Source organism: Lepisosteus oculatus, chromosome 29, assembly GCF_040954835.1.
Source record: "Lepisosteus oculatus isolate fLepOcu1 chromosome 29, fLepOcu1.hap2, whole genome shotgun sequence".
Classification (NCBI taxonomy): Eukaryota; Metazoa; Chordata; class Actinopteri; order Semionotiformes; family Lepisosteidae; genus Lepisosteus; species Lepisosteus oculatus.
The window spans coordinates 3,868,006-3,885,973 of NC_090724.1; the positions used below are offsets into that span (position 1 = coordinate 3,868,006).

Below are 17,968 nucleotides of genomic sequence, written 5' to 3' on the forward strand. Positions count from 1 at the left end.
TTCACATCTGTTAGAGACTGGAAGCAAAGCGAGTATATTTCACGGTCAGCAGTCCCCTTGGTTACAATTTCTTTCCCTAAAGAACACACCAACTTTCCTGCCTTAGTAAAATATAAAAACCTTTTGCTGCCTTTAATTATCACATATGTATGTATATATGCATGTAATTACCCATATGCTATTATACAGTATATTGCTATCAATGTAATCATACAGAACTTAATTCTGAATTCATACTTGGCTACAATCGCACATCTTGCTTTACCCTGGGAAAATGGCAAAAAAGTGCAAAGTGCCAATCAAATGTGAGAAAAGATTATTGTAAAAGCAGATCAGTCATTGTTGCACGGATTTAGTCCTTCTGCCCAGGCTTGTTTGCAAATGCCGTTGTGAGGAATGGCTCTCCCCAGACTTCTTTATATCATGTCTGTGTGTTATACATGTTGTGTGACCACAGTTGTTCTTTATAGTTGTTCAGGTTGTTGCTAGTCTACCCAACTTAGCAGAATTTGCTTTCCTGCCTGTGAAGAAATGCAACTGCAGGCACTTTTACAACAGTCCGACCAGGTTGTATTAATCCTGGCTTGCCATTTCCTGTCTGTTTGACACCATGTGATACAAGGGCAGTTTTACCCAAGTGCCTTTCACCTGTCTCCCCCGAACCTGGAGTCCCCAGTTCCTGCAGCTGTTAGTGGCACCTTTCATTTCGCATCTGGTTAAGGTGATTGCAATTGTTCTGCACTTAATTGGTTCAATTAAATCATTACGGTCTGAGAGGTAATGAAAACCAGGAGTGGTGACAGTCCAGGATCAGAGGCCGCTTACTCGTGTCTAGCTCCGTAATTGAGCACATATTATTTTGGGTTTTCTCAGGAGAGTGGGCTGTCTGGGTTTTTTTTTTCCTGTGCCTTTGACATCTAGACATCTGGTCACCCATGGGAACCGCATCGTCTGCAGAACATAATTACCGGTCCGGTCACAGCGCGACCCCCCTTCTCGCCTGGCGAGCGTGTAACCCGATGAGTAAGCATGCATCTCGTCGGCTGAGCCCCCCTCCTCCTCCTCCTCCCCGGCTTTGCGGGCACCCCACGTGTCCCTGCTGTGTGTGTTTGCGTGTCATCAGCTGATGCAGGTGTCGAGCGTGGCGACGTCAGACGCCGCCTGCCCGTAAGCGAGAAAGAGGAACAGGCGAGGAAAGACAGAGCAAGTAAAGGAGCTGCAAACGCCTGACTCCAGAAAGTGAGGCAGCCGGGGAAAGCAAGCGAAGCACGGTGTTTTTTCGGTGAGGCCGGGTTAAACCCCCACGTAAATTAAAAGGGTGTCCTTGTTTCTCTTTCTCCACGTTCCGGAGGGCAGGCATGGATAACGGCAAGCGGACTGTTGTAGTCACAGGTAAGCTGGTCAACTTTCTCTGGTCTTTTCTCGTCTTCGCCGTGCCTAGGCGAGCTTAGTGGATACAGAAGCGGCGGAGGAGGGCAAAGAACAAGCCGAGACGTATGCCGATGGTGCGAGTTTCATTTTCTGTAAAAAAAAAAAGTTTAAAATCCGTCATCTTCGCGGTTACCCCGGTTCTCCGCTTTAAAAAAGTTAAGCGATAGCACCCCGCTCGGGCTGAATCCCTCGGACTGCATGCTACCGTCTTATTACATATCACCGTGGAGAAGCTGACGTTTCAAGGCAGCGTTGTCTGCGTTTTCTTCATGCTGTTTAGAAATTCACCCACTCGAACATATGCATGCGTTTTTTTTAAAGTTATCGGCGTATCCTAACTTTATTACAGTGTGTCTCGCCGGATGCGTATTGTAATTTCAGAAGTGTCTTAATTGATATAAGAGTAGAGGAAAGTTGGCTGGGTAAGTGGGGGGGTGGACTGGCGTCCTGCAAGTTTTGTCTCGGCGTTATCGCGACCCAAAAATGCCTCCCCTTTCACCCCCGCACGGTTCGCGGAGGTTTTTATTGTTCCTCGGCGGTGCGGTGTCGCACCTATGCTTGGCTGGTTGGCGTTTCTCACTCATCGCACAAAGCGCCGTGGCAGCCCCGGGTCAGACAGATAAGAGATGCAGATTGCCTGGGAACAGAGCCGCAGACAAAAGAGAGGCTGACAACCCAGCTGCCGACCTCTGTACCCCCCCCCTCCTCCCCACCCTTTTCCTCAGACGGAGACCCCGCTTAGTCCCCGTGAGAAACTAGGGGCCAATTAATTCTGCGGCGCGATATGAAGGCATTCAGCTAAGGCAGGGTCCATGCTCATTCAGCCTCGCCAGCACCTCCACATGCCGTTTCTACCGTGCACGGATACGTACGGGGTCGGTGCATGTGCCATTTTGAACGGCACTGTCGATTTTATCCAGTGACAATTAACATCTACTGTAGCCAAATCTGTATTTTGACGGGCGGCGCTCCGCGGCAACGTGCGGTTCTTTTAAGCGAGACCTGCTGGGTACCTGGATTTTGGGGGTGGGGTGGGGAGATCTGCTCTAAATTTGCAAACGAGTTCCGTTTTACGCTCCTGAACTAGGAGAAACTGTCGTGTGTGGGTGCTTTTGAAGACGAGGTTTAATTATCACTTTGCAGTTTTCCGTCCCCCCCTCACATGGATTTCTCTTAGTGCTGCTCATTGAAGTTGGGGGGGGTACTCCTTCACATCACGTTTGGGTTTCGAGATCTCTTCAACGCCGCACTGCAAAATCCGAGTAAAAACGGGACGGGTTTAAGGCCCAGTTTGACTAGTTGAGCTTTTCTGCCCTGGCCTTGAACAGCTGGCCATTTGAAGTGTCGTAGAAGACCCTCTGTACTAGGGCTGTCTGGGACCAGGGTTAGTGAACTCTGCTTTAGCTCAGGGGTTCCCAGTCTGCGTGACCCCATGCCTGCTGTTTATGTTCCGGACAAGCTCTCATTTACTCTGTCGAACCATTAACTGACTTAATAGGATTTAATTTGAACACTGTGGCGTGCTTTCAGCTCTTAAAACACATTGGGGGCTGCCTTCGAACTGTTACTTCAAAGGAAGTGTAAAATTCCAAAGGTCTAAGTAGAAAGAAAGCTTGCACATTTTCCAATCAAGCACCTTGCTAGTGAGTAAAAGTCTTCAAGTGGGTAATTAGCCTTTACTGTAGCTTAAGGCAGCTCAGAAAAGCCCTCCAAGGTGAGGGTGTTGAGGGTTAGGGTCAAACAGTGCACAAAGTGCATGATGTCATTCTGAACATGTAACAACCAGTTTAATTCTCATTTTGAGCCTCTGCCGCTCAGGAAAAAAAAAAAAGTTTTGTAACATTATCCTGCTTGGTTTCACTTGGTCAGCTGATTCCAATGGAAAAAAAAACAGTAAGTAGTTCCTTATTTAGTGTAAGGCTTCCTGTATTCCCTGTGGGAAGGCCTCATGGATGAGGACATTTTGCTAGGAAACTTTCTGGGTGACACAAAGGTGGGAATAAGGATGCTTTGAGGTCAACGCTACATATAATGCAAATTACAGCTTAAAATCTCAACGTAATAGGTCTGTCTGAAAGGTAAACTAGTTAAGAGATTTGTTGCCCGACACTGGGACTGGGTAGTGAGCGTTGCCAGTTTTCTGCATACCTGGAGGTCAAAACCCAAAAGCACAGTGATCAGCTTTCCTCCTTACAGATTTGGTGTTTCAACACCGCAAAGGCTGTGTTGCACGTTCTGTTTGCAGAAGTTGCGTTGTCTGGGAACATCAGTGTGACAGAAATAAACAGCAGCATTCCAGCAGGGGTTATTCCAGATCCTGTACCAAGTGCTGATGTGTGAGCCTATTAAATCTAAATTAGAAACACTTTCTTGAGCTGCACTAGCTCTGGGCAATACTGGCTGCCCAGCTGCTTGGTTTTATTATACTAGTCCTAGAAGAACAGTACAACACTGCTAAGTAAGAGCAGGATAGTTTTGAACTGTGCTGCGACTGCTTCAGTGAAGCTGGGTATGCTAAAATATACAATGTTTATTTACATCAAAATGTGTATTCATCGCTCTGTAAGAGGCACTTTTTTGTTTTATACAGCTAAACCAAAAGGTTCCCAAGTCGGTCGACAGCAGGACTGTTGTGCTTATCCAAGCCAGCGTCTTGGTTTCACACATGAAACCTATGTATTGTATCAGGTACTGGGGAGGCATGTTGATTTAAATGAAAATGTGCTCATAACCTGAATATAATAAATAAACCACCCTTCCATTGTCATGCTTTATCCATACAATGCTTTTCAGGAATTCCCAATGAATTGCGTAGTTTCTTTTGTCTTTTGAATAAGGAGCAGCCGTAGTGGTTGAAAATGGTGTGCCACAGCGCGAGTTCCTTTCTCCAAAGTATTTCAGTCTTGTGCGCTGCTGCAATTAGCAGGAATGAGTAGAAGAAAGAAAAGAGACTTACTTGGATGGACCCATTACCCAAGTAGCCCAGCGTGTCTGGGGTGACCAGGGAGGATGTGACTGCGGAATATCTGAGTGAGAAAAGGCATCTCTGAGCAAGCATTGCTCTGGGGGGGGGGCACCATTCTGGCATGGATCTCTGGCACGCTGTAGGAAAACACAGGCTTCCCTTGCACATGGAGCTGTTTCCTGTAATGCCGTATTATTGTTCATGAGAGTGGGGTGTGGTGTGGTCTGGCCTGCCTTTCAGTAAATCATGCAATTTCTGTGCTGTGGGCATGTGACTGTCCATTAGACCTTTTCCAAGAGAAACCCCACAGGGGAGAAACAATTAGACCGAGCCTTCTCCTTTTGTCCTTTCATCTGCTGCGCTTGGCCTGAAATTGGCTTTCCATACTCCTGTGACGCCGATTGATCGAGAGTCTTGTGTTTTTCAGGAGTGGGTACTGCTATAGAAGGGAAAAGTGTCAGTGTGCTTCCAGAGCTGTGTGAGGCCTTGTTCTGCTGTCGCAGTGCCACAGTTGCCCAGCCCGACAGCCGGTTTGGCCTGGAGAGGAGTTCAAGGAAAGGCACAACTTGCTGCTCTTTCTCCGGTTTAGGGGAGATCTGGGATTTTCTCCTTCAAAACATTTCTTGAACTCTTCACTGCTGACAGGGACCTGAAGGTGGGGGGGTGACTGCATCCTGCTATTGAACGACGCACGGATAAGACGATGTGCTTTTAGCTTATCTGAAAAGCAGTTTGAGTAATTCCTGACGGCACAACACATACAATCAGCTTTTCTGATTGTATGGTCATACAGCGAAATTGGAGCGCAGTGCAGACATGAAGAGGCTTGTCTTATGTCTGGCAAAAACACAGTCAGTCTACATCAGTTTTTCATATTAGCCATTTAAGAATGATCACCACACCTAGTTCTGGTGGAACTGTAAAACTTTGTTTTACTAGGAGAGAAACGGTAGCTCCCTTTGTGTTTATTGAGCCTTTCTGCAGATGGTATAGTAACTTGAAGAGCTTTTGCTGCTGTCCCTAATGTTGGCACATGGCTGATAATGGTAAATCTGATTGTGGTCCTGTAGGAATCGGTCTGACTTGATATCTTCCATCACTTACAGGGAACAATGCAGCAGATGTTTGGTAAGAACTTTTTTTGCCTTGTGTTCGGCAATTGATTTGAAAACTGTTCAGTAATCCTCTAACCAAGCCAAGTTGCTTGAGAATGAGATTCGTAATGACAAAATACGGATTTGGTATTAACGTGAAAGTTGGGCGGAAAAGATCCGTGGTCTGATGGAAAATAACTCTGGATGTAAAGGTGGGGCATTTTGTCTCTCTCTGCAGGTTGTTCTGGGCATTGCCAACAGCCGAAGGAAATGACCCGTGCCTAAAGACGGTAGTTGCTCTTTGGTTTAATGAAAGTGCCACGTTTTAAAATGTAGGATGGTGTAAATGTTGAAAAATTAATGTTTTTTTTTCCCCAGTTAAATGTCTAAATTTAAGCCAATGAAGCATTCATATGGGGAAAGGGCCACACAATTGAACATCGCTAGTGCAATGGAGGGAGTGCGAGGGAGTTCTGCTGCTCAAGACGTGAATGGACCCTCTGGTGTGGATGAGATTAATGCTACATTGTACTTGAGTTCCGTTTCCGTGTTGAAAGGCCGCTGCACAGCTGAGGTTTCGTGCAACGTGTTAGTCATTCATGCCAGGTTGTGAACGGTTTTCCAGCACTTGAGATGCACAGGAATCTGTTCAAGGATAAGGAGACTCCTAAACGCCATTGCAGTTTGAGAGACTGGAGAGGTGAAGTTAATTTGACTTGGCATTAGGACAGTCAACATTGACAGTTCTTGCATAAACGCTTGCTAGGCATTTCAGGTCAAGCTAATACCTGGTTCTGAAATTTGGAAAGGGAGTCTCATGAACACCTGGTTCATCCCCCCCAGGTTTTGCCTTGCGAGAGGTAAAACAGTTCTATTTCTGTCAGCAAGACTTTTTCAAAGACCTTGACTTTTCCCTGCATGGTGGGAGATTTTGCTAGGCTTTCTGTGATGTGTGGGCGAATGTAATGAATAATGAAAAGTTACTTATTAAATCTGCACTGGATGATGGATGGTGGCATTCAACCTTTAGACTACAAGTACGAATTCCTAAACTCCTGCCCTTCCAGCTACATTGGGCTTATCCTGTTTCAGGTTAGGAAAACAACCCTGGTGCTTCCTCCTCCTTCAGAGTGCCATCTGCTGATAATACGAGACGGTTTGAGGATCAATGTTAGGGTGAAGTAATTTGCTGAAGCGTTTTCCAAGCAGCGTGTGCTCAGTAAGCTTGTGTTTCTGAAAGAAACTTGCAGGTAGGAGCAGATTATCACTTGACCAAAAGTTGCCTTGGGACCCAAAACCCAGAACTGAGTGTGAAACAAGTGGTGTGGGAATGCTAACCCTAGCTGGGGATTCAAAACTGTTTTTATTTTTTTCAGGATTTGGACCCTTTGGAGAACATACAGTTAATGCAAGCTGGGTGGCTGTACAGGTATGTAACTCGTGGTGCAGGTTAAAGGAAAAGCAACTTCTTAAACACTCCCAGACTTGAGCTTGGGTGAATCTGCTATGTTTCTCTTGGCTCTCTTCAGTATGAATAAGTGCACTTGCACTAATGCACAGATATTTAGCATTTGCAGACCAGGATTTCCCTTAGGGAACGGAGTTCAGCAGGTTGCCTCTTCATCTGCAGCTAAAGCTGTAGTACAGAAGAAAGAAATTGGTCCAGTTAAGCCTTAAAGTGTTTTCATTAATTCTTCTCCCAGGTGGAGAGCTGTTTATAAAATCTCTATAACTTGGAAAAGAGGAGAATCCTGCCAGAGTCCGTACATCTGAGACTCTTTCCAGTGCCATTGCGTGTTCACACTTGTAAACTTCATTGTAGGAGCCTTCAGACCTTCAGAGGGGATCTAGCCAGCCGAGAGGTTAAAATGTATGTTTAAATCTTGCACTCCTGTTCCACAGTATGAATAGTGCAGACTCGTTTCTCTCTATGGACTGGAGAGCACTGAGGCTTAGCTCCGGACTCTGCTTTTACAGGTCTCTGTCTGCATTTGAAAAGAGAAACTGGAGGGGGTGGGGGGTGAAAATGGTGCTTAGGTCAGGGTGGTCCAATATCTGCTGAGATATTGCTGTTGTGCCACTTGAATCAGACTTGTGTAATGCATTTTGTTTCTGGTGCTTACTAGGATTAAGCATTACAGGTGCAGATTAATTCTTTTATTCCACCACAAGTAAACAAGTTCTCATTTGCTGTAATGACCTGCCGTCCTGCAGCAGGGAGCGAGGACTGGAGCCAGGAGCCATCTGAGTGAAGCGCCTCGCTCAGGGCTGCTGCAGTAGCAGCCCTGTCCCACCCTGGATTTGAACCCTTGACCCAGTGTTCGATCCAGTGCTGGAACCACTACTCTCTGCTGTGGCCTGTACTGTACGCAGCAAAGCAGATTCCCGTGATTAAAGAAGGCTTGAGGCATGGCTTTGCTTTATGGTGTTAAGGAGCAGTCTGATTGAAGCTGGTGTGTTCCAATTGCGTAAAAAGTCATTTAACAATAAGACTGCCTGTATATTTGGAAGTGGGGGAGGGAGAGCTAGTGCTCTTAATTGAAAGCGTGGCTCCCTGTGTTGGACATTTGTCCGGATCTGTTGCTGAGCAGGATGACATCATAAGTGGTGAATTTTGAGCCTGGAGAAGCTGGGGGAAGGAAGGGTCTGCCTTTTATTGGAAATTAGAAGGGGGACAATGGTTGTCAGGGTGTCTAGACAGACCTGATAGGGATATTAAATGCAAACAAAGGGCTGCATTGTGGAGGGGTCAGGGGTTTGGTCAAACATGCCCCCCTCTTCAATATTTATAGGGTGTTGAGGCTGGGACTTGTGCTGTCTGGGGATTAGAATGAGTGTTGGTTTGGGGGCTTTCACTCTTGGAGCTAAAGATTTTGTCTACTTAAAATGCAAAGCTTTTTTGTTTTTAAACCTAAAATGACAAAGAAATAAACTTGCAAGGCCCTTGAATAAAATTAATGACACTATTAAAGAACAATGCATTTTTAATTTAACTCGAGAACCAAGAATTTGAGTTTCTCAAAACACTTGTCTTTTTTTTTTTTACACTTATTCTGGGGTCTCTTGGTCAGCTTGCACTGGGAAACCTTTCTTCACTTGTCCTGCCTCCAGTCATTGAGTTTTCCAAAAGACTGTAAAATTCTTTGAAAGAATTAACTTAAAAGCATTTTCATGTTTAGCATAGGCTAGAATGAAGCACTAATCCTGGTTAATAGTTCTTAAATTTTTAAAGTTTTATTTTTGGAGAATGTGATGGTTTTTACAATGAAGTAAGCACACCATTTGTTACAGGGTTACAGACCTGATGCTTTTCCATAACAGAAATGCTAACGTCCTGGCTTTGTAGTCTACAGCTTGGCAAGATAAATTTTTTCAAGTGAAACCGAGAAGCTACTGTATGCGTCAGCTTGCGGATTTAAAAATTCTAACAGGAATTGTAAAGAAACGTTAACGGTCCCTAAATCGGGGATGTCCAGTGTTGGTCCTGGAAAGGCACAATTTCATAGGCTCTATAGATCACCCTTAAACCATATATTTCTTAACATTGGCACCCCTTTTTTCCCCCCAATCTCTTAATTGACCAACACTTAAAAGGTAGTTTAGAAGGTTTAAATGCTGTTTCCCAGTAGCTTTGAGACCATATTTGATCATTTCTGACTTAAATGAGTAAGCAACCCTAATTCCTGTTCCAAGCCTGCATGAGTATGCCTGGCTAGGACCAGAGTTTGCTAGCCCTGCCCTAGGGAAATGGATAGGCCTTCAGGGTGTGGCGGGTGTGAGGACAGTGAGACCAGTTTGTCACTATCCCTCACGAGAACAATACCCAGAGCTCAGTCCCACTGAAAACACTAAGTTTGCACTTGGGCCTCATAAATCATCTCCCAATCACCAGAGATGACAATGAGCCTTAAAATTTCAATTTGTTGAAATACAGAATAATTGAAACTTTAATTGATGTATATCTATATACTTTTCTCCCTTTTTATAAATTAAACGTATGCATCTTATTTTAAATGTATATAGTTCGGTAAGAAGTAAGACTTGTATATTTGATTAAAATGTAAAATATTAAGGAAATATAAGAATAGCCTAAGTTCTCATGTATGATGTGTATTTGTATTGTAAAAGAATGGTTGTGTAATGGTTGTGCCATTTGTCTTGAAATGGTTGTATCTGTTCCCTAAAAAAATAAAATTGTCAAGTCTGCTTGCAGGATCGTTGTCATATTTCAAAGTATTGAGAGAAAACATCCTTTATCCTGATCAAACTGTTCTTGCACATTTGATGGTTGTTTTGTAATATTTGGGCTGTTAAGTATACATTCTGCGCATCCCGAAAATGAATAACCATTAAGACTCAATTGCAACAAACTTTGGGATTAAGCACATAGCTGTCCTCCTATCAGGAGATCATCTTCAGCTCTGAGCTCTATTCCAATTAAAAAACGTGTGGAACAAAGTTGGAGACCAGCTGAACTTTGCTCAGCTCTCCTCTGAGGGCTCAGCATTGTTTTAATTGGCACAAACTTCAGGGGGCTGAATCAGATCATTTTAATTAATGTGATCAGTAAGTTAATACATAGGCCACATTAATATATAATTACTTTCTCATGTTTATATGTAACTGAATGTCCCTAACAACTTGGTGTCCATTTTTAAGTTAAGAACAGCACTTATGCTAAAATATACCAGAAAGAGTATGTAAGTGCTAATGCGATTGTGTTAGTCAATTGCATTTAGTCACAAAACAAACTAATACAGCAGTTGGGGGTTTGGGTTTGAACATGTATCATATTATAGGGACTTTTATTTGCATTGATGTGAATTTTTGTAGAAATCCTTCATACCATAAGCAAACATCAATAATCTGGTTTTATGTACTGGCTACTTTTGTATCTAAAATAGTATAAATTGAAGCGTTATTCAGGGGCTGCATCTGTTGCACTTGCATCTTTTTTAATTTGTTTTTGAATCTTCCTCATTTGAAGTAGCAAGATAGATACGAGATAAATGACTAACAGGCATTTACTGCATATTCTTTACAGCGGAGTTAAATAAGCTACGAAAAGCACCAGCTAATGTCCAGTAGCGTTGGCGGTTTTATTTCTTCATTGGCATTAATAAGGTGCTTGTACGTGGGAGTGGATTACATCTACACTAAAGAAATTATCTACAGCTCTAACTTAGCAGGCTTCTGTAACTGATCTTGTCAGGCGATTTCAGTTCATTGCCATTCCTCTGGCCTCGGGAGCCTTTGGGATTTTAAATAGTTTTGCTTGCCTCTCATTTGGTCCACGTCCCAGTCCAGTAAGGGGCAGTACCATTATTGTAGCATGTGCGGCCCTACACAACCTTGCTATCGACTTGGATGGGCCTCCTGTTCTGTCTCCGAGGTGTCCCACATGTTCCAGCTGTTCCATGACCCCAGGACAGAGAAGGGACAGTGTTCTGTAGAACTGTCACGGATCACTTCCAAAAATAGGCTGATAAGAGTTTCTGAATTGTACCCTTAGTTTTACCTACAAAACTTATTCTCTGCACCCCCAATTTCTCAATGTCCCCCTTTTCCCCTGAGAACCACAACCGTACAGAGGCTCAATACGGTAGACAAATACAGCAAGTCTGTTGAACACTTAAGACCTACACCCCAGTTAAATGTGTTCCCTTAGTTTCAGTTCTCTTCACTTCCCAGGAAAGAGTGAAAATTCACTAGTGCATACTAAAGGCTCTACATACAGCTGCAAATAGACGTACCTTAAAGTTTACTATTCATGTGGTATGACTGGAAAGCAACTTGTTAATGGCAACGGATTCAAAGATGCGTTATAGTGACGACATTATTTCCACGTTTTAATGTGATCCGGTGTTCTGCTTGGCACACTACTGACTTGCTGAACCCATGTGAAGAGGAGGTTAGGCAGTCCCCTACTTCGGTAACCTCTATAATGTAATGTATACTTTACATTTAATAAAGGTTACTTTATTAACCCTATACAATTTCTTGCATTAGGAATTCGTCTTTTCGCAGACCCCAGCTTGCTCTCCATGAGACACAGACAGGGAGAGAAGCTGGGGGTCAGAGCACAGGGTCAGCCATTGTACGGCGCCCCTGGAGCAGTTGGGGTTAAGGGCCTTGCTCAGGGGCCCAACGGGGTAGGATTCCTCTGCCGGCTGTGGGATGTGAACCGGCAACCTTCCAGTCACAGGCGCAGATCCTGAGCCACAGAGCCACCGCTCCACTCCTCTAGAGGGCAGCAGCTGTTACTTGGGGATTGTTGCAGCTGAGAACAGTTAAGCGTGGTTCTTAAGTGGCCATGTTGGTTGCAATTGGTCCTAAAGTAGCACATTAGTTAACACAGGTTGACCTTCAGTCAATATGCTGTTTTCATTTTGTGCCAGTTGACCCTGTGGGTCCTAGTAAGGTTTGAAAAGCAGTGTGCTGATGTGAATTGACCTCTTCTTTCAGGAGCTGAAGACGTTAGGCCTTGGCAACGACGTGGACCTGCATGTGTATGAGGTGCCCGTGGAGTATCAGAAAGTCCAGAGCTTGGTCCCTTCGCTATGGAAACAGTACCATCCTCAAGTACGGTCCTGAGTCCCATTAGACATCTGTCTATAGTGCATGCTTGTAAACAAGGGTTTTACACAGTGAAGATGAGCAAGGAGAGGAAGAGGGCCACTGCAATTCAGACTTCTCAAACTAACAGGATAGGTCTCGGACTGAACTTTTGCTTTTTAAATAGTGATTCTTCTCCATGGTGTTTCTGCTCTGAAGTGTTTGACGAGCAGTCTTGTTGCACACTTGGCAAGAGAAGCAGCAGGCTTGTGTTGCACTGAAGGCCTTTGCTCTCCCTCCCTTCCATTTCAGTGGCTCTGGCAGAAGCTATTTTACTGGAACAGCGGCCCAGTAGTAGTATTTATGGAATTAAACATTGCAATGTGTATAGAGTGATGAACAGGGGACACAATCGCCTTAGATACAGCGGTTGTATTCGAACAAAAGATTTGGGAAATGTTTGTTCTAGACATTGTTTTGGCTCGGCCTTAAATGAGTTTGGTCTAACTATGGGAAACGTTAACAAAAATGATGTGGCTCGATCATGCGTTATCACGCAGCTTCCCAGATGAGGATTTACCATTACAGACAAATGCATTCTTTACAAAACAAAAATGGCAGGAAACTCGCAGCCTCTCCGATTCCTTGCATCCCATCTGTCCAGGATACGCTCTGGGTTACGGGAATCTTAGTGGGAATGGGCGGCTTGTAGATGATAGGATGGCAATTGGGTTTGTGCCTGGACTTGCATTTTGTTTTTTCTTTCTTCGTCTGATACAGCTGGTGGTCCATGTTGGACTCTCGGGGATGGCGACAACGGTTACCCTGGAGAAATGTGGCCGTAACCATGGCTACAAAGGCCTGGACAACTGCAGTTTCTGCCCCGATTCTCAGTGCTGCGTAGAGGGCGGCCCGGAATGTATAGATTCCGTTATTGACATGGACTCGGTGTGCAAGCGGGTGACGGCCTCGGGACTGGGGGTGGCCGTTTCGGTGTCGAAAGACGCTGGCAGGTAAGTCTTGACAGCAGGGATCGGGATTGCAGTTCTCTTTTTTCTCATTTAAGTACTGCCTGACCCCCTCAACTTCTGGAGGCTTGAGGAGTAGAACTGGGAAGTGATGCTGGTTTGTTAGGGGCTCAGGGCTTGTGTATTAGTTACTTTGATGTTCGGATGGCTCTGACGTTTGACGTAAGCATTTCAGGCAATGGGAATAGTTACTGGGGTGTAATCGAGCTTCTGTGTTTGTATCTAAATCTAGAACAGCACAATACAGACATGACTGAGTGACAGAGGTAACTCCATGTTCACTCATGTTTAAATATTCATGCAAAAGTGACTGGAATCGTAGGGTACTTCCACATCTTTAGAATGTGTTGGGTTTTTTATGCCTAGAAATCACTGCCAGTACCCTTTCATACCTGTGGTGCAGTGCACTTAAATGGCATTGCTTAATTTCACAAAACAAAATGCCAGTTTAAATAAGTAGACAATAGAAGATTAGGTCTATGTTGAGACATTTTGCCTATGAATTGTTTAAAATAGAAAACATACTATTTCTATCAGTTTTCCAAAAATTGCAATAGAGCAGGTTTTTTAGCAAAACTACAATCAGATCCGTGGAACAGACTGCTTTAGAAGGTGACCATAATGAGTGTGCTTATTGCTCATCATGACTGCCAAGTGACCCTTAAAACACATGGAAATGTAGCGCCACAGGTGCGGATTAGCACATCTTGCCTACATTAGTTAACATTAGGGTGGTCCAGGATTCGCGATAATTAGGTTCTGCAAAACTGTTTCAGAAATCTTAACCACCATGTTTTAAATGCAGTCTTTGTGGATTGCTTTGGTTGTATGTATGTAATGTAGGACCTGCAGACTGATTACAAGTTTGGGCCAGTTAGACTTTTTCGCTGTACTTTCTACAATGCGCTGTAACGCCGAGCTTTGACAGTCTTTGTGCTCCAAGCTGGTTTTTCTATTGAGGTCAGTTGTCAACGCGTTTCTCCGCAGATACCTCTGCGACTACACCTACTACACTTCGCTCTACCTGAGCCACGGGCGCTCGGCGTTCATTCACGTGCCTCCGCTGGACAAGCCCTACAGCGGCGAAGATCTGGGCCGGGCCCTGCGGGCCATCGTCCTGGAGATGCTGGACCTACTGGCCCAGGCCGAGGACAAAATCAACTGCCAGCACGGGCACTGAGGAGAGCCAGCCGGGAGCTCCGCTTGACGGTTTGCACTTAGGAGAACGAACAGACTGTGAATTCCTCGCCTTCTCCCCTCCCCACACACCCCCCCAGATCCAACCCCCACCCCCACCACAGCTCATTGCCGAAGCCCACTCGTTTCACCACACCAGCGTACCTCCACAGTCCCAAAACCCGGGGAGGACAGGTGGAGACCTTCAGGTCGTTTGTACTTGCGAGATGGTGGAAGGAGGAGGAATAAAAGGAGCAGCCACCTTCATGTCCTTCTGCTGGAAGGGAGCTGATCGTGTCTCCAGTGCTGTCTGTGGCGTGATGGACGTGCCACTGAGAATATTAAGACCCACAGCTCGCTGTCCTGCCCGAGGCTACTGTAACTCAGATACTAACAACCAGCCTTACGATTTGGTGTTTTATGTATTTTGTTCACTGGTGGTATTGGAATTTTCTTTTTTCAGGATTGGCTTCTGCCTGTCTTTTTATTTAAATCAGACTTTAGATTTCCTGTATGTTGGCTAAATTCCTGGGGGGGGGCATGACTAATCTTGTTAGTTATTTCTGAGGGGCTCTGGATAATTTTAAATTCTAATTTTTTTTAATTTGGTAGTGCGCATAAAAAATCAGTGATTTGCTAAAAATGATCGGTAGACTTTTATTACTCCTTTTAAAAAGTGTTTCAATACCTCCCTCCTGAAAAGAAGCTTGGTCTTCATTTTTTTAGGAGAGTTTGGCAGTTCAGATGGTTTTCTAGTGAAAACAGCATTCGTTCCTTGGTTAAAAAGGCTGGACTGTGATCTGTAATGTTTCCTAGGCATTTTTGTTTTTACTTTTGGGATCTTTTCTTTATAAGAAGCAGTACTGTACCTTCTAAGGTGGTTTAAATCGAGTTTTTTTTCAAGATTTTTTCAAGAAATTCAAGATGTCAAACAGATCTTCAACTCATGTAGCAATGTGAAACCAAGCTGGTCATGAATTTTTCACTTTGAATCTGTAGTGTTTAATTTTCATAACTGTCAGACACTTTTCCTAGAGTACTGTACCTTACAATTAATGGCTTTAGCTAGGAATATTCCTACAACACCTTAAGATTGCTCTCAGTATGACCATAAACCTTAAATGCTTTTAATTTTAAAATCGCACTCGTCTTAGATACAGTATATTGAACTGTGCAGTTGTGATTTTATCACTTTCCTAATTCCAGGTTTCTTTGTTTTAATGTTTACATTAATTAAGTCTCCAATTGGGTAATTGGGTTATGTTCTGAAATTGTGATGGTTGTATTGGAACCCTTAAAACTGTGTGGTATAGATAAGTGTTTGTTTTTCACAGATGTTTGACAGGATTTCCTCTGGTCAAGAACTCTCCTATTTAGAACAAAATTTCAGATTCTTAATTTGACCATGGAGAGCAACTGTTGTGATGCATCTGAAGACTGTGATATTGACTGTGCTGTTAATACCTTAAACTAGCTTGAACTGTGCTGTCTTCATTGTTGAGCCAAGGTCTTGCACTTGCATCTTTGTGGATGATTACACTTAATTTATAGCTCCCCCTTGTGGAATTGTACCTTTATTGCGGCGATAGTCTATCATAAACCCCTTATACTAGAAAACTTCTGAACATTTCGTTTTCAATGGCATCAAATCATTAATCGGTCAGCTGGATTTTGTATATTTGATATTGTTTCCATCAATGTTCTTTTGAAAGCCTGTCCACCTTTTCTGAGCAGGATTGCAATCATGAAAATCCAAGCTTGCAAGACACTATTTCTTCCTTGGATACAAACGTGGCCATCAAAATGAACTGCTGCCGCAGTTTACAGACATTTTGAATTCCGGATTGTATGAATACAAGCTTTATGCACTGTGCGTCACTTATAAATTAGTCCATTATAGCAGCTCTACATTTCGGCAATAGTATTGTCTAAAGAAAATGTGGATTTGGGGTGACTGGCATCAATCAGGATTAAGACCACTGGTCTGTGATAGGTATTGTCACTTCATTTTAAATTAAAGTTCATTTTGATTGGCTCTTGATTGCATGCAGAAACCATGCCTGTCACACACCCGATCCCTACTTTTAGCTTCTCATCAATAAACAAGGAAATTCAGCCAAATGAAATCTTGTGACCTGTACACCTGCTCTTTGCTCTTGAAGATGGTTTAGTATTTGTAGAACTGGATCTGTATTAGCAGTGCATTACGGTAATGACTTATTTTATTCGGATGGAAACAAGTCACTTGTGAGACGAACTGTCCCATGGTGAAAATTTTCCTTTTTTCTTTTTCCGTTCATCCTTGACCGCAAACTCCATTTCTGCCACTGTGTAATTACCAAGATCTTAAAAAGAGCCTAGCAGAAGCAGTTTCTAGAATTGCAGATGATGCAGAAAGAGTAGTGGGTTTGTAAAGGAGAACCATGTTGATCAGAGAATGAGGGAGTGACTGGAGGAGGGGGGTGTGGTTGTGGAAGGAAGGTTGTCACTGCCTGTGTGTTCTGTGGTGAGAGTTGCCTCTTCCTACAGGATGGTGTAAAAAGACAAATAGTTAAACTGCCTTGGGTGTAAAGAAAAAATGCCTACTTTACGTGATGAAGAACTTGGTGTCATGGGACCCCGAGTGTCAATTAAGCATGCATCAGTAAAGGATGTCTCTTGTTAACAGTGCCTTTTTAAACCAAAACATAATCTGGGGTGTTGGAAAGGGCTGTCCATGCTACTTAACACCAGTGTTACCTTAGTCAAAATCTGAGTGTCCTCAACATCAGGCCCAATTAAAAGCTCTTTCCAGTATATACTGTACCTACCTCTGTCATAATGCTCCCTTCTTTGAAATGATTTTTTTTGTGTGCTCTATATTTTAATGTGGCATCTAGATTTATATCCAATTCCACTGTAAGGAAGTATATTTTTCCCATTATTTGGTATCGGACTTTTAAGCCGAATCTTGTCTTTGTAAGTGACATCAAAATAGAAAATATGACAAAACTGGGCATGTTGGGCCCCTGTAGTGAAGAAAAATTAATAAACTCTTTATTCTCCAGTCTCTTTGCTTTGTCTTGTGCTGTTCCAAACCTGCTTCAGTATGTTACCCCCACTGTTTCTGAAAAATGTAACCCTGTCAACCATAAAACTGGGTAAATCTAAGGGACGTTACATTTAATTCATTATAGTATTTACAATTGCCAAGTCTCTTGACACTTTCAAAATATATTGTACTTGTAAGACAATTTATGTATAAATCACAGCCACATTAGCAGTCACCTAGAAGTTCAAATCCTTAATAAATACAATAATCCCTTGGGACTGACTGCTGAGAAAGTGTTTACACCAAAAGTTTTAATCAAATGCAGGATGGAAGCTACAAATTGGACATATAAAATGCATTGCTTTCATACTGGGGGACACGACCTAATCAAGCACACACTTGGGTGACGTGGTACCTATTCTGCACCAGCAGCCCCACTGCACATTAGATCAGGTAGACATGGAAAGTTGAATCCACTAAGCACAATTTAGAGATGACAATAGAATTTAGTACATTAGTTTAAACATCTACTTGCAAACAGTGGCATGGGATGTTTTCATGACTCAATAGTCAGGACCTCAGTTTCAGGTCTAAAGGACAAGCTCTTCCAGTCTCAAACATCTGTGATAGCGATTGGTAGACAAGGAAACGGGATGTGAATCTGACCACCTACAGCACTATAAAATAA

The 17,968-nt window shown here is 43.5% G+C and overlaps 1 protein-coding gene across 1 annotated transcript; it reads left to right on the plus strand.

The window, feature by feature from the left end:
- The first annotated feature begins 744 nt into the window (after positions 1-744).
- On the plus strand, positions 745-17,295 carry pgpep1 (pyroglutamyl-peptidase I). The gene is made up of 5 exons (XM_006639947.3): positions 745-1,392; positions 6,867-6,919; positions 11,956-12,072; positions 12,826-13,058; positions 14,061-17,295. Exons 1-5 carry the CDS (start codon positions 1,359-1,361, stop codon positions 14,251-14,253), a joined length of 630 nt encoding a protein of 209 aa, XP_006640010.1. The 5' UTR covers positions 745-1,358; the 3' UTR covers positions 14,254-17,295.
- Positions 17,296-17,968: the final 673 nt, after the last annotated feature.

Excerpts from the sequence above, each read along its gene's own strand:
- pgpep1 (XM_006639947.3), top strand. The coding sequence starts at position 1,359 with ATGGATAACGGCAAGCGGACTGTTGTAGTCACAG. Across the intron at positions 6,920-11,955 it reads CAAGCTGGGTGGCTGTACAG|GAGCTGAAGACGTTAGGCCT; the intron begins GTATGTAACTCG and ends CTCTTCTTTCAG. Across the intron at positions 13,059-14,060 it reads GTGTCGAAAGACGCTGGCAG|ATACCTCTGCGACTACACCT; the intron begins GTAAGTCTTGAC and ends GTTTCTCCGCAG.